Here is a 15,829-nt window from a genome sequence, read left to right as displayed (position 1 = left end):
ACTAATTCTTGATTGCAGTGAGAAATTTAAAATGAAAGTGAGAATAAAAATAATCCAGGTGAGTGGAGAATGAGCAACAGTTGTCCCGCTTCACTGATTTCTGTCTGATATTTACAGAAAACTCCTTCGAAAAGGATTATCATGTATATCTGTCAGCGGAGACCAAACCAGGACCCGCTACATCTGCATACAGTCCAATTAGCATCAAGCTCACCCATGGAGTCGGCCTATTGATGGGCCGCCCCTTTCACCGTCGCTCAAATGCATTTGCTCTGAATGGGTTCTTAGTGGACTTACATTAACCGATTCCTGGGACAGACAGTTAGCTCGTGATCAAGACATTCCCGTGAAATGTCTGAATGCGGCTGCTTTCCTCAAAGAGAGAACTAGTCGATTTCAACGAGAGGGTAATTGGTAATTTTGCTACTTTGAAAGAGAAGCAGGCAACGTTTTAATATGAGTGAAAACATTTAAATAGTAGGTTATGTGATTATTCTTACTGTATAATGGTTGGACAGACGGGCTCAACTGTCATGTATTTTAACTCAATGCAAGTTTGTGAACTTAGAATTGAATGTACATAATGATTATGATGAGTCAGTTAATTTGCCAGTTCATTACATTAATCCTACCAAAAACTGAATTAAATATTATTCATCAAATAACGTCACACATAGTAGACTACACGGGGGCTGGCGAGTCATTGTTATGACGTATAATAAGAGATCGGAGCTGGCAATGGTTTCCTCGTACGTTTGATGATGTAGATTTTCTAGTAATACTTTCTATGATTTAACTTTCCACGTTTAATTTACATCTGTGTCGAGCAGCGCGGCTCAAGTTGTTGCAGCCGGAGCGGGATCGTCCGTCCGTCTTTTATTCAAGTACCAGTCTATCTTCATACGCCCCTACCAGGAAAGTTATATATATAAAAAAAAAAACGTAGGGCACGGCGTCATTTTTCCTTTTCTTTTCTTTTTTTTTTCCGTTAAAACAGGCGGAGGGACACGCGCAAGGGAGAAAACGAGCGCCCCTCTCTGAGAACATTTTCTCATGGACAAAAACATCATAGATTGTAAAATAAATCTTATCACAATTACCTAATTGTTGTTAAAGTGTACCGACACACACCTAATCCAATATATAAATTCCGATAGATTTTTTTTTATTTTATTGATCGACTTGATTTTATTTCTGATGATATGGTGAAAAAATACTGACCACAGATTGACTGGCCTGACGCACAAGCTGAAGAATTAGTTGCATTTAAAACGAAAAAAACAAACCCATTCTGATCATTTATGGCACACACATGCACAAAATAAATGGAGAGAAAACGTTAACAAACATCGACACAAATGAAGTGAAGATTCTCTGTAACAAAAGGCCTGGTGTATCCAAAAGTTAACGTCAAGACAAAGTCACCTGGAGTTAATTTTTCTTCATGCATCCAAGTAATTCATTACCTGGTGTGGAGTTTGGGTTTGTATTAGGATCATTTGTGGGAGGTACCCACCTAAATCTCACCTGACTACGACTGGGGCATCAGTTATCAGCTGCCACTTACAGTCTTAACACCTGTTTAAACCCGGGTTTCCGGTTTGTTAGAGTACCTCCAAATGTGGGCAATCAGGTTAATCTGAATATCCTCCGATTGCCGCTGAGTGTCTGGTCTTTAATGGACCTGACTGTGTGATTCAGGTGGACATCACCTGCGGATGCTTTTCACCAGTCATCTAGAACTAAACATCAATGACTGCTGGAAAACTCAAACTTGTTTTGGACATACCGCATAAAATGAAATCCACTGGCAGACTTTCCACTTGCAGTTTCAACTAAAGTTGAATCTGTGCAAATGAGTTCACTGCTGGATACTCTTTTCCTCCCTTTTTATTAGCTCTTCTTTGCATCAGCAGCTATTGCCTGTATTGTCTGTCATGTTCACATTACCACACCATATTTCAGTAGTTCCCTTTCCACATTTACCATATTAGCAACTAATAACCATCTCAAGAAGAACAATAACCATAAAACATGCTCAAATTTAATTACCCTTCTTCAGCCAAGCAATATCTTATGAAGCAATATTTAAAGTACCAAAAGGTTTAAACAACATGAGAGAGACAGATTTTAATAATATGGCAATCAAACAGAGGTGCATTCATGTCTTGGGACACATAGGCACTGCAGTTTTTGTACAATACAGTACATAGAACTCCGTCATAAATTACAAGCCATACCGAAAAATAAATGGATACCATGGAGGCTCAAAACCCTGTGAATAAAGATGGTAGCCATTTATCTTTTGGGTCACATTATAATTTTAAGTGGGTCAAAACCCCACCCATGGATACTGGTTTCAATCAATCCAGCCTGTGATGTTTTCACTTCTCTTTGAATGTTTAAATGAATATAAAGACAAAAAGATAAATGCATTTTTTTTTTCTGAGTAACGAGGGCTTCGATCCATGTCGTATCTAAAACGGAGGCTTCTCCATCAAACAGTCGAGAGATGAGTCTTTTGGTCAGCAGAGGAGATCCTATGTGTCTGCGTCAATCCTGTGAGCTGTGACAAGGAGACGAGAATGAAGAAGTCAGGACAGACACGTGCAGGAGGCAGAGAATGCGATGTGCACTGTGGTTCCAAACATTTTTATGTAACTAGCAATAACTTTGCAACTGTTGATTGCATTATACTTCCCAATGCACAAATACACACCCTCATTCAAATCACTGTTTTCTTCTGAATACACCCAATTCACAACAATCTCTCCAAAGTCAGAATGGCGACTATAATATGGTGAATCGGGGCTGAAATCATAAGAATTTTCTCGTTGCTAAATGCAATTGTAAAGTGTAGTTTGATTAGGTCCTCCAGAGCGGGAAAATGCCCAGTAAGCGGCGTCTGGGGTGTGATGAGGCAGATGCAGCCCTGCAAAGTTATGCAATGTGGATCCTAGACGGAAAACAATTTATATCTCGTAAATATGTGACTCTCATCTCAGAGTTTTGACTTTATAATCTGAAGGGGCGTATATATACACAGGAAGCGATGTGGTGACAAGAGACCATAAAATGTTTATGAAATTCAGAGTTGTAGTCATGACTGGCAACAGAGCGTGGGCAGGTACCGTTGTCTCACCTCAGAGTTGAACTCATTTCAAAGAGATTCGTTCAACCTTGAGGTGAGACAAAGGAGACAAGGACCAGTGACAGCAGTTATGACACAAACACAGTTCTTCAAGTAAGCACTTAAATCTCAAAAATTAATTTAGTCCTTTCCCCGGTGTCTTTTACTTACAATAACCTTAATCCATCACACATTCACAAAGGTTCAGTGTTAAGTAAATGCCCCCTGCTGTTATAAACCTCTTAAACGGTTCAAGATATTACAGTGACTCCCATTTGCCACTGTGCTGTTGAGACTCACATTGCTTTGGTATCCTGAGTGGTTCCGTGTCTCCTGACAGGACTTGATGCATGACTCCACGGAACTGATACAGCACCTTCAGGCTCTTCTCCTCCCCCACGCAAGGGTCGTAGAATCCAGGAAGTCCTGACTGGAAAGACAACACCAGCAGGAGAATGTCAGTTTGTGACACTAGAGTCTATCAGTTGATACAGTAACATTACAGTTCACATTCACATTGACAGTATATGTTTGGATATCAGTGCAGCCAACTTAAGTCCTTACCTTTGAGGTCTCAGTGAGGATGAGTTTTGAGTCTTTCACCAGACACTGCAGCGGCACCGTCACATCAATGACCTTTGCCCTCTCGTGTTTTCTGCTGTTGTCTGTCACGAACTTGCCGTACCAGGCGTTGAGGATGATGAGACCTGATTGTGGAAGCAGCATTGAAAATGTTTCTGTAATGTCTGCCATCAACCGTAATGCAAAAAAAGGGGGCAATTTAAGAACAGAGTGTATTTTTTATTATTTTATTTTTTTCAAGGATGGCAGATACACTGTATTGCCAAAAGTATTCGCTCACCTTCCTTTACACGTATATAATATTGAAATAATGATGATGCATTGGTATTATATGGTCCTGCTCAAAGCACTTAAAATTGTTTGCATTACTCACTTGCTCGCATAATTACACCCCGGTGGAGGTAAACTATCTCAGTATTCACAGCTGCCCTGGGGCAGGCTGAGGGAAACGCTGCCAGTTTGCGCCTACGGCCTCTCAAACCACCACCAAACATCACTCACTCGCAATCCTACACCAGGGGGCATACACCTGGTGGCAAGGAGGGTTAAGTGTCGAACCGCCACCCTTTTGGTTATTGGACAACTGATCTACCTCCCGAGCTACTGTCGCCCCTCAATATATGAATTTAAGTGACCTCCCATTATTAATCCATGAGATTTAATACGATGTCACTACCCTTTGCAGATACAGTGTAGCAGCTACAACTCTTCTGGTAAGGATTTCCACAGGTTTAGGAGAGTGGTCATGGGAACTTTTGACCATTCTTCCAGAAGCACATTTGTGAGGTCAGACACTGATGTTGGACGAGAAGACCTGGCTCCCAGTCTTCGCTCTAATTCATCCCAAAGCTGTTCTGTCCGGTTGAGGTCAGGACTCTGTGCAGGCCAGTCAAGTTCTTCTACACCAAACTCACTCATCCATGTCTTTATGGACTTTGCTTTGTAAACTGGTGCACAGTCATGTTGGAACAGGAAGTGGTTCATCCCCAAACTGTTCCCACAAAATTGAGAACATGGAATTGTCCAAAATCTGAAGCTGTCAGTTCCTTTCACTGGAACTAAGGGGCGAAAGCCCAGCTCCTGAAAAACAACCCACACCATAACCCCCCTCCACCAAACTTCACACTTGGCACAATGCAGTCAGACAAGTACCGTTCTCCAGGCAACAGCCAAACCCAGATTGGACCATTGGATTGCCAGATGGAGAAGCCTGATTAGTCACTCCAGAGAACGTCTCCACTGCTCTAGAGTCCAGAGGCATCGTTTACACCACTGCATCCGACGCTTTGCATTGCACTTGGTGATATGTGGCTTGGATACAGCTGCTGGGCCACAGAAACCCATTCAATAAAGCTCTATACACTCTGTTCTTGATCTGAAAGCCACATGAAGTTTGGAGGTCTGTAGCTACTGACTCTGCAGAAAGTTGGTGACTTCTGTACTATGCTCCTCAGCATCTCCTGACCCCGCTCTGTCATGTTATACAGCCTGACACTTTGTGGCTGAGTTGCTGATGTTCCAAATTCCTTCACCTTTGTTATAAAACCACTGATGGACTGTAGAATATTTAGTAGCAGGGAAATTTTACGACTGGACTTGTTGCACAGGTAGAACAGTACCACGCTGGAATTCACTGAGCTCCTGAGAGTGACCCATTCTTTCACAAATGTTTATAGAACCAGTCTGCATGCTTAAGTTCTTGATTTTATCCACCTGTGGCCATGGAAATAATTGGAACACCTGAAATCAGTTATTTGTATGGGTGAGCGAATACTTTTGGCAATATAGTGTAAATATATAGTGTTTGGACTTGATTGTAAAAGTAAGTTTGCAAGTGAGCAGCCAAAAGGCAACATTTTTCATTTTAATTGCATAAACAACACTACAGCCATTTCATTAAGTACAGTCTAATAAAACAGAGAAGAGCAGAACACGCATAACAGAGTTATTAACTGACTTCATAAATGTAAAGTCTGGGTAATACTAAAAATCAAAGCAGCCTCTAGAGCTGCAGGCGTCACAATATCAAATGCCGAACTCCCATAGGAAAAAAAAAAAAAAAGATACTCTGTTGAGAGGTCTTTGTTATTCTGCTTATCAAAGGCAAACTAAAAAGGTTCAATTTTCACTGGTTTAAGGAGGTCTGGTGGGTTGTTAAACATTCACTGAGCTTTATATCTCTATTAACTAATAGCTAATCAGTACAGATGAAGTAAGTCTGTAGATACTGCCGCAGAAAGATGTATACACTAGTCCCACCATTAATTTGTGTACAATCCCCATAGACTTCATCAGCCTCCTCTCGAAGATCACTACGATCTTTACTAGGAGTTTTCTGATACGTGAAGTGGGGATTGTACTGAATATGATTTATGTGGCCAAAAAAGGCAATTTATATGAGAGGCTTCGATTCGAAGTGTGCAACATTCGACCAGACGTCAATGGATCTCACCCAAAATGTATGAAAAACTGCTCTGACTCTTAGAGAACCAAATACCACAGTTTTACAACCTACTTAAAAAACATTATTCCCGGGATAAGCTCGTCCCTTGAATATTACTGATCTTACCCATTCTAGACTCCTCGGCTTCAATAATCCTGCGCACAGACTCCTGCATGAGCAAAACCTTCAGAGATGGAAAAAAAAAAAAAAAAAAAGAGACTGATGAGATTTCACATCATGTGGATTATACTAATGAATTTCATTAATACTTTGCATCTTATCTAATCCCATCTCCGTCCTTCATGTAACCATTCGCGGGACTAATATTTCTCAACAGTCAGGACAAAACACCTGCTTTTTTTCTTATCTAACGCTGAACCCCAGCGTGGGCTTGGCACATAACGGGTACAGCACATGTACGCCTGTAAAGTACTCACAGCAGCCTCTGCCTCCTGCTTCTTCCTGGCTATATTGGAGGCTGAGCTCTCCCTCTGCTTCTCCAAGTCTCTGTTGATGAATGGAGAAATAAAATGAGCTCGTAAAATCTGGGCCATAATAATGCATGCGGCGCTCCTTCCAATAACAAGACTTGCATGAAGGAACTAACTTAAAGCGAGGGTTTCTTACTGTTCCTTCTGGGCCCGCATGTAGGGCCGAATGATGAGTTGCTGGATGGCGAGGTAGAACACCAGTGGTCCGACTGTGGCGTAAAATACAGCACTGGGCAGGAGCTGGTCAGTCAGGTGAATGGGGAAGAAATACGTCTGGCTGGCTCTGTTGAGTCTGTGGACGGAAAGCTGGTTTTATTATTTCTGTCTATAACTATCAGCCTATATTTAAATTTAAAACACAGCAAGGTGAAAGCATGTACCATTCCTTTAGTTGGACAGGACGGTGGGTTGCTTTTAAAATCATACCTAACATCTCAACAGGTGCTTTTAGGAAAGAAGAACTTTTTAGTCTTGAAGGAGGCATTTACTTTTTAGGGGTCATGTTAAGGTCTTGCTTTAAGGTTAGCATTGTGATGTGATTGCACAGTGATTGGTTTAAATTGTATAAAAAACATATTTGACGTTAGTAAAAACGCTAGTCTTCACAAAAGAAACATCTCTTAATGTTAAAAAATGCAACAAAATAGGGAGAAACAGAAAAATACCGTGGCGCAGGGGGTATGTTGTGCAGAACTCAGTGACGTAGCTACACCAACTGTTGGCTGGCAATTATGTCACCTCAGCATATGCAAACAGATTCAAAAACCTCCGGAAGGCATGACGTTCTCAAGGGAGCTCCTCAGTGGGTAGTTACCCTCGGGGAGTCTTCATAATTGCTGGTCCAAAAGTGCTTAATGACTCTAATCTTGTGGCTGTGTGCTCAAAGACACACCTTCCGATGCAGATGCAATTTAATCTGTCACGATGTAATGTCTTATTCCCTATGGGCGCCACGGCAACATCACCGAGAGGAAAGCCCTTGAAAATGACGCCAAACAGGGAACTGGAGCGAGGAGTTGCGCTTACTTGATCTTCAGCGAGACACCTTGAGGCACTCCCACGCTGACGGTAGCCCCCAGGACGCTGTGTCGACTGATCTTCCTCTCAGCACCGTACTCTACTACAGTCCCAAAGAAACCTGATCTGTAAAATGAAGACAAAGTCACTACCTCGTACCTCTGCACCTGTAGCTCGCTTTAATCTGAGCTGTCGGTTCATGCAAAAATGCATCAGTTTCACTCCAAACATATGTCAGCGGCGGCCGTAATGTGAATTCATGATTGCATTCTCCAAGTTACACATATTGCACTTTGACAGCATACTTTACTGAGCCCTTAATCTTCGTCTGGTCGTCATCCTGGAACTTGTACTGGTAGCTCATCATCATAAAAGTGTGAGGAATGCCAAGCTGCAGAAACAAAAAGTAAATGATCCTTTTGGCACAAGCAGCTGTGGCTTTAATGGCGTACTGGCAGATTAAAAGTTAACTGCTGGCTGCTTACCTGCATCGCAAAGGTGAAATGGCTGCTCTTAGTGTCCCTCACTATGCTGGTGTTCATTGAAGACTGGATCCCCCAACGCCACTGCAGGTAGCCCATAGTGTTCTTGTCTAGGTGACGGGCCAGCACTGTGGTAAAGCCGGGACGCACGCCTCGGGATGAAAACTGGAGCCCACACTGAGCGGTCACAAAGCTGAGGTGAAAACAAAACAAAACAAAAACAAAAATCATACATGTGACTTTTTTTGTGTGGTTGCGAACTAGAAAGTACTGATTTATTCCACATACAATCGAGGCGTCAAGTTGCGGAATATCTTCATTCCAAAGAGAGGTCCATGAGTGTCTCCGCCTCCTAACTCTATCTGTGTAAACAAAAACAAAACCCAGTTTCACATCTTAAAATGTAAGTGCATGCTGTAAAACAGGCAGTCCTTCGACAAACAGAGGTGATAGAGATAGAAAGTCACTGCCATTTATAGCATCTCCACAAATAAAGTGTGTGCGATAGTACCCAGCGAGAATGAAGCATACCTCACCCCACCCCTTAGCTGAGGTGACTCTTCTCAAGGCCAAGTTAATGGTGCCACCTCCATTTCCATTGTGGGTTGACAACGAACCAGACAAAATGGCTGTGTCTTTTGTAGTGAGAGGAGCCTGCAGTAGAAAGGATGAGTTGGAAACAACGTCAAAGATCCTTCCACTCCTCCCAGATGCCACAGACTTGTCATCTTTACATCCAAAGACTATTATCTGGAGCAACCCTGTACCTCTATTGATTGTGATATGTGCATTTTGTTGATTTCCACATGTGGGACTCCGCCTCCAGGCATATCCTCATAGTCCTCCTCATACCGGTCAAAGAGATCCGTGGCATCGATGCCCACACTAATCGTGCCCTGCGAAATGATTATTCCAAAACTTTATAATAGGCAGACGATTCCTGCATTGCATTAAGTTCAATGTGAGGCTTGTTATCTTTCTCTGAACAAACCTTTGGGTTGGTCCTTTGCTGAAGCCTTCTCTCCTCTCGCTCCCTCTGAAGACGTTCAAACTCTTCTCGAATCTCTGCAGGGGTCCTTTTCCTCTCCACCACCTGGAGGAAGAAGATATAATTTGAATGCAAAGCATACAGCGGATTGACTGCTTTACAGGCTGCACGTAAAAAAGATTTCTTCCCGCGTACCTATTTATAAGCACTATATTTTGTACTTTCAAGCGTCTGCGTTTTTTGGAAATACAGGTGAAGCAAAACAAGAATAATTTCATGCAGATTAAAGGAGGCAATGCCACATAGGACAGGGAAGTCTGACATTGCAAGCCAAAATATGTGTGTTGTTGTTGACATACTTTTAGATCAACTACGTATATATGGGTTAATTATTCTCAAGTGAAGAATAAGTCTAAATAAAGAAATTCACATCTCTCGATGTTACAGCTGACCACCAACAGATGTTTAGGTGTCAAATCTTCAGCTCATTGGAATTTTAAACCGAAGTTGTGATCCAAAGTTACATGATCAAAATGAAAATGAGTCTGTTAATTAAATTTTAGGTTTCGTTCTAAAGCGCAATATGCCTAATTAAGAAACACTGATTCACTAAAGTTGTCAAAAAGCTGCTACATGTAGACTGAAAAGCATCTGTGCATATGTAAAGACACAAAACCCTAATTAATCTGATGTAAATTAGCGGAGATCATTTAGTGAGGTTCATCATATCTGTGTAACTGGAGAGTTGATGTTTTCATTTTAATAAGCCTGGATATTGTTGGGTGCATTATCAAAGTCACAACACTGTTACATGGCCAACTGTTTAGTCGATGTAATAAATGGCAGTGTGGCTACATGTATTCTTGGCCTGTTTGGGAGTTATTGGCCACTATGGCCACTGACATGCTTACCTCCCATCCCTCGACGTCAAGTCCTCGCTTGCCATAGACATCATAGATAGCTCGTGCCTGCGGGTCGCTAAGCACTAGGAAGAAAGGATTAACCGTCATTAACAGTATACCTCCTTATGTCTCCGAGTACCTTAAAGTAGATCACCGCATTTCCAAGTCGACGTGAGTTCATTGTGCAGCTGAAAGCTGAACTGAGTCATGATGTGACTCAAGCTTTTCTTACCTTCATAGGCTTCGTGTACAAGGTTGAAAAGCTGTTCCGCCTGACGCTTTAGCTCAGGATCGCGGTGTTTGTCTGGGTGATACAGCATGCATAATCGCCTGTATGCCGCCTTCAGCTCATCCTGTGTAGCCTGACGCATACCAGTAATAAATAAAGTAAATACTAAAGAGAAACTACTTTGGAAAAACTTTATCAACAGCAGGAAAAAAAGACATTGTTTACGGTGTAACTCACTAGCTAGTACTACTGCTATTTATCAAATTCAGGTTATAATTGTGTCATAGTGAGACAGGCGGCAGAGTTAAGAGCATATGTTCAAATTGATGTGATAAAGTCTATTTTTAACATTTAGCCCTTTTCAGTTCATGTTTTACAGTATAATACATAATGGGGCAGATCATACATTTTGTAATTCACTCTTGAATGAAAGCTTGAGACTGAGCAAATTAATTTAACCTTAACATTGCAGTATAGTTACACATCATATCCACATGGCACACGTGATTTTGTTTTACATGCTGTAATTTGCAGATCGACATGTTTACTGCATCTACAGATAAAACAAAGCAAATAAAAGTGTGCAGTACCCCGCGGTTACTAGCACAGATTTGAAGTATAATCGATATAAGGCTGAAGTTAGTTACAGTTGTAGCATTAGCTTGTTAGCACTGTCTACAGTCAATGAGATCATTATGAAACGAAATATATCTGTGGGTTTGTTAACATCAGGTCCCAGATTACCAGAGCACGCCCGTTTGTCCATCTAGTTCCTCAACTGACAGCACGTGTTGTCAAACCCGTAACTCCGCAACATGCTGCATATGTTGTAAAGTGTCCAACCGTGGAGTCACTGCACAATAATCAATGTCGAGGGTCACAGGCTAGCTACCGAGCTGACATTTTATAGAATTATATAATAAACCGTCACATAGCAACCGAAGAAAATCAACAGAGTGGCTGATATATACGTCCGCACAAACATTTATTCGGATAACAAGCGCATATTGTACCTCTCTTCTGACATTGAGCAGAGAATAATAATCATCACTGCCGATCTCATCGTCGTCCAAGGCAGACGCCATGTTTACACCCGGTCATCTCTTCTTCGTGTCATTTACGTTTGCTCAAAGACGCCACTGCACCCGCTGCCGCCCCCTCGTGTTGGGGATGAGCGACAAAATCCGAATCCGTTTCGCATACGGTCACACGTCTCCCGTCTCACACTACATTTTTTTTTTCAATTCAAGTTATTCGTTGTTATTGGCGAGGTTATAAGGAAGAGTTCAGCCGTGCCCTAAAAATAATGAAATGTGTTTCTTCAACTAAAAAATGCACTGAAAATTTCACACTGCAACAAAGAACGCCGTTATTTAACCTCAAAAGATTGTCTTTTTTATTTATTTATTTTTGCAAATTACATTACATCGATGCTATATATGTCTTCTGGGGTTAAACGTAATAAACAAATATTTGAATATACTTTTTACTGAAGTCAGAAAGGGAATATTGCAGATATTAATAAGGTTCATGGTTTAATTCTAAAGGGATGTTGTTTGTATAGCTATATTATATACAGCTATAGAAGCAATTAAGGCAAGGGCTGAGACTACCACTTCAATACATTAGGTCTTTCATTAGTTTATTATTACTGTCTTCGCAATAACAAGAGCATCTGTATAGGGCGCATGGGCAGTAGGCGGCAGGGGAGCTGTTCTTTCAGCACCACCAGCTCAAACTATACACCCAAGTCCTTATAATGTCTCTGCGATATAGCGCACTGACAGTCAGCAGTCTGTCAAAGGCTGAATGTGGTGATCGCTATTAAGCACAGTGATGTCTAATTATACTGCCTGTGGCCATTTAAGTATGCGTATTGTGAAGCGTATGTGATTGCTTCATAATTATGCTATCAAGGACCTCGACAGCATTGTGGAAAATAACTGCATTGACCAAACAAAACTGTTTACATGGACTCCACCACCACCCAAATGCTGGCACAAGACGTGGGATATCCCTGTAGGGCCCAATCTGAAAACAGCTAGACAGATCCACAAGCGAAAAACAAACAGGCTCTTGAATGTAAACTGTGATAGACAGGCTTTACCAGTATCTGATATTTGTCAAATGTTTTATTTATTTATTTTTTCAAATTGTGTATGTATAATAGCATCCAGTGTATTAAACACAATCAGAATAAGAATTAAAATAGCATCCACAGATTGGTGATAAAGTAAAATTACACTTTTCTGTAAATGTGTCTCAGTCTTCGGCTGTAATATGAAACAGATCACATCTTCTCTATCTTTCGGAGACGCATCCCTGATTAAAAGAAGGCTGTTAAACATTTCACTTGTTATATTATTCATTTGTTTGTTTTCACCCAGGAATCACAGTGTCAAACAACTTTTCTGGGTCAGCACAAAAAGAGAAGATGTATTCACAGCCCAGTTATTAAGAATTAAAAATCAATCAAATATCCATCAGTAACATTTATAATGTGATAATATAACGATTTTTTTGTCTGGTAGCCCCTAAGTAATGCAATACAAAACGACAGAATAAGCACTACAAAGAGATGAAATAAAAATAAAATAAAATATAGATTAATAGATACATTGCAGATAATATAAGTAAGTCAGCAGCAAACCTCGTAAACACACATTGCAATGGCTTATTTGTAGTTAAATAATTTGTAATTAAAATTCAAATATGCACAGGTTTTTCATTTTTATTATTAATTGGCTTTAATAAGGTGTTTGAATCACACCGTCATGCGTGGGTTGCAACGACTCTGAGCTGTTTTGAAACTGACGGTTAAAAAAAACAACAACAACAAAAACCAAAACCCAAATGAGTGCTGGTGGTGCCGAGGTGAGGGGAGATGTGCTGTTCTTCATCCCGGAGCCGCTCTGTCAGTCACCGCCTCGCAGCCAATAGTAAGTTGGCCTCGGTCGGACCGACTCACCGCGTGCTCCTCCGGTCCCTCCTCGTGCTGTCCTCGCCGTGCACGCGCGTGGTACCCACGGTCGTGAGGAGGAGGAGGATGTTGCGCGTGAAGGGGAAATGGCTGCCGAAAACAAGCCGGAAGGTAAGAGAAATATAATGGGATTAATTTACTAGTATGACCGCGGTGTGGTTTTTACAACAGTTGCAACTCTGCGCGGAGACGACACCCGCGCGAGGACAAGTGGAGAAATGTTCGTCGGAAAACGGCTCCGCTGTTTTCCTCCCGAAGAGGCAGCTAAAACGTGGAGACATCACCTAGCCAGCTAATATTAGCTTGCATTCTAGCCAGCTACTATTCCCACCGTAGCCCACATTCAAAGCACGCCACGGGGACAGACAGTCAGCGTGGTAAAAGTACCGTGTTCGCCGTTTATTGTGCTCGCTGTCAAGTGACGACCAATTCAAGTTGTTCACAACAAGGCTAAGTTAAAGACAACATGTCATTGGCATCGACCAACTTCTTCCCTTATTACCCAGCTTTAAAAGCGGCTTGGTTGTGTTAGTTTATATCTGTCAGTACGCCTCTCTCGTGCGGCCGCGGGTTTCGGCTTGTTTTGACGACATTGCAATAATTATGAAGTCGTTTCTGTTTTAAAATGTAGAAGTCTAGTTTTTTTTTCGTCTTGGAGAGAGGGTCGTTCAGTTCCCCCTCGAAGCGCGAGAATCTCCTCCGCCGTTCAGCGAACAGTGTTTACGAGCCAGAAGTGATGTATTTTTAATTTTTTTTTGAAAAACGAACGAATATAATGTGCTAATTAACAGCCCACTACTTGGCCTATATTTGGTTTGAGACGCGGACATCAAAACGATGTAGTGTCTGCTCCGCTCGCAATGCCCTATCGCACTTGAAATGCCATCACATCAGAGGAAACAGGGAGGATGGAGAGTAGCTAGGATTTCCAGCAGCCTGCCCATTCCACTACTTTACACATAGGACAAAATGATGACTTCCCCCTCTCAGCTGATTTCATGCGGCTCGCTGACTTAAAATGCTCTAGACTTAATTGTTTCCCTTTTTTTTCTTTCTTTTTTTTTTAAGTGGAATATTTTATTACATGAGAGATCTGTTCTGATTCAGACAGGCCCATGGAATTGTTGGGTGAGTAATTAAACAACGTCTGCATGAAAATAAAGATAAAATAAAATATGTAATTTGATTAGTTTCCCTGACTAGAGTGAGACCCCTATATACAATCTCACTTTCACATTTTGACAAAGATGAAATTTGCATACGCTAAAAATAGAGTTGTATTAAATGTCCTGGAAAATAGTTATCTGCATGTTAAACTGCATTTTATTGTAACACAAATCCATTTCCTGTGCTCAGTTTTGTCATCTTTAACTTTTCAAATGAGCAGAACGAGATTTAAACAATAAGACGCTTATACAGCATGTTCTTGCTTATCCTATACTTATGGCATTTGTTTGGATATATTGAATTGCATTGAGGCTTATGGTGCAGCAAAAGAATCATCTTAGGCTTTGAATCTGGCTGCATAAATAGAGAAAAGAAAAAAATAAATTGCCAGGTCCAGCTGTTTCTGAGCCGTTCTCAATGTTTTGATGCAGGCATCAGAATTAAACAGTCCTCAGTCAGACTTCAGTATCAGTAACCACAGATGCAAATTCCTTTTTAATGTAGAATTATCGTCATGTTTACAATTGTTTATGAGGGAAAATGGTAAAATCTTTTAGTTGTTTTGTTGTCAGTATGCCAACCACTAAACCTAGTCCCACCAGGGGGTGCTATTGAGCTACAGAAGCGCACATATATGAGGGATCTGTCTGTGGCGATGACAAAAAATGAAGACATCTGGTTTTGTGATAGTAATGACTTCACTGTAGTGTTAGTCCTCATGTATTCATCTACATAGCCGAACTTAACAAATAGGCTGTGGTTGATAATGCCTCTCCAACACAGGGAGCTCTCGCTGAAAACCCTGACTTGAAAGTCCCATCGCTGAGCCGGTCAAGTTATTTTCAGTGTTCCTGTGAGGCCGGTCAGTGGAAAAAGGAGGAGGAGGAAGGGGGATGTAGAAAGAGAGAGTGCTTCATACCTTTATGTAAATGCATTGTCGTCTCATGCAAAGCTGGCCCTTAAAGCTTTTGCAAAGACCTGTCATGAATCTTTGCTCATGCATGCAGTTTGTCTTAGTTTTGACTGTTCATTAATGTAGAAGACATTTTTGCAATGAACATGACAGTTTTTATTTGACATGTTCCGCAGTGTTTGGTAGGCACTTAGAGAGCCCAACAGTGCTTCTTAACCTTTCGTCCTTGTGGACAGTGCTGATTGCTCTTAGTTGCTTGACAGGTCTTATGATCGCCCATAACGACTGAGGGTTGCATCTTGTGTTAAACCCAAGGGCCGTGACCCATTCGCACTCTGTGGTGTAATGTTTACATCCTGGGGTATTTCTCTCCGGCCTAACTGATTGTTTGGACTCTTGGGGGTATTTTTTCCTTCACACTCATAAAAAGCTCTGTGTGTCCGTTACTTTAAGTACAAGGCCTGCAGGGCACTGAAAGGACAGGCTTGATGTGTCGTACACTGAC

The 15,829-nt window shown here is 41.4% G+C and overlaps 2 protein-coding genes across 9 annotated transcripts in view; one reads left to right on the top strand and one right to left on the bottom strand.

Annotated features, from left to right (window-relative positions):
* Nucleotides 1-2,022: 2,022 nt before the first annotated feature.
* Nucleotides 2,023-11,406, bottom strand: dnajc11a (DnaJ (Hsp40) homolog, subfamily C, member 11a). The gene is made up of 16 exons (XM_047567830.1): nt 11,278-11,406; nt 10,268-10,397; nt 10,045-10,118; nt 9,137-9,238; nt 8,913-9,041; nt 8,677-8,799; nt 8,434-8,507; nt 8,149-8,338; nt 7,969-8,054; nt 7,673-7,789; nt 6,783-6,938; nt 6,593-6,662; nt 6,282-6,339; nt 3,695-3,837; nt 3,431-3,560; nt 2,023-2,566 (listed from the first exon to the last, which is right to left on the bottom strand). Exons 1-16 carry the CDS (start codon nt 11,347-11,349, stop codon nt 2,541-2,543), a joined length of 1,680 nt encoding a protein of 559 aa, XP_047423786.1. The 5' UTR covers nt 11,350-11,406; the 3' UTR covers nt 2,023-2,540.
* A 1,729-nt stretch (nt 11,407-13,135) lies between these two features.
* camta1a (calmodulin binding transcription activator 1a) overlaps nt 13,136-15,829 on the top strand; it is a 256,185-nt gene continuing 253,491 nt past the window's right edge. For all 8 annotated transcript variants that reach the window (XM_047600161.1, XM_047600193.1, XM_047600168.1 and 5 more), the window contains exon 1: nt 13,136-13,355. In XM_047600161.1, coding sequence (XP_047456117.1) covers nt 13,331-13,355 — 25 coding nt within the window. In that variant the 5' untranslated portion in view covers nt 13,136-13,330. The remainder of the gene's footprint in view (nt 13,356-15,829) is intronic.

The sequence above is a fragment of the Mugil cephalus genome, chromosome 1, assembly GCF_022458985.1.
Source record: "Mugil cephalus isolate CIBA_MC_2020 chromosome 1, CIBA_Mcephalus_1.1, whole genome shotgun sequence".
In the NCBI taxonomy this organism is placed as follows: domain Eukaryota; kingdom Metazoa; phylum Chordata; class Actinopteri; order Mugiliformes; family Mugilidae; genus Mugil; species Mugil cephalus.
Note: the sequence above shows the minus strand (reverse complement) of the source record. Positions and strands in the feature narration are given on the sequence as shown.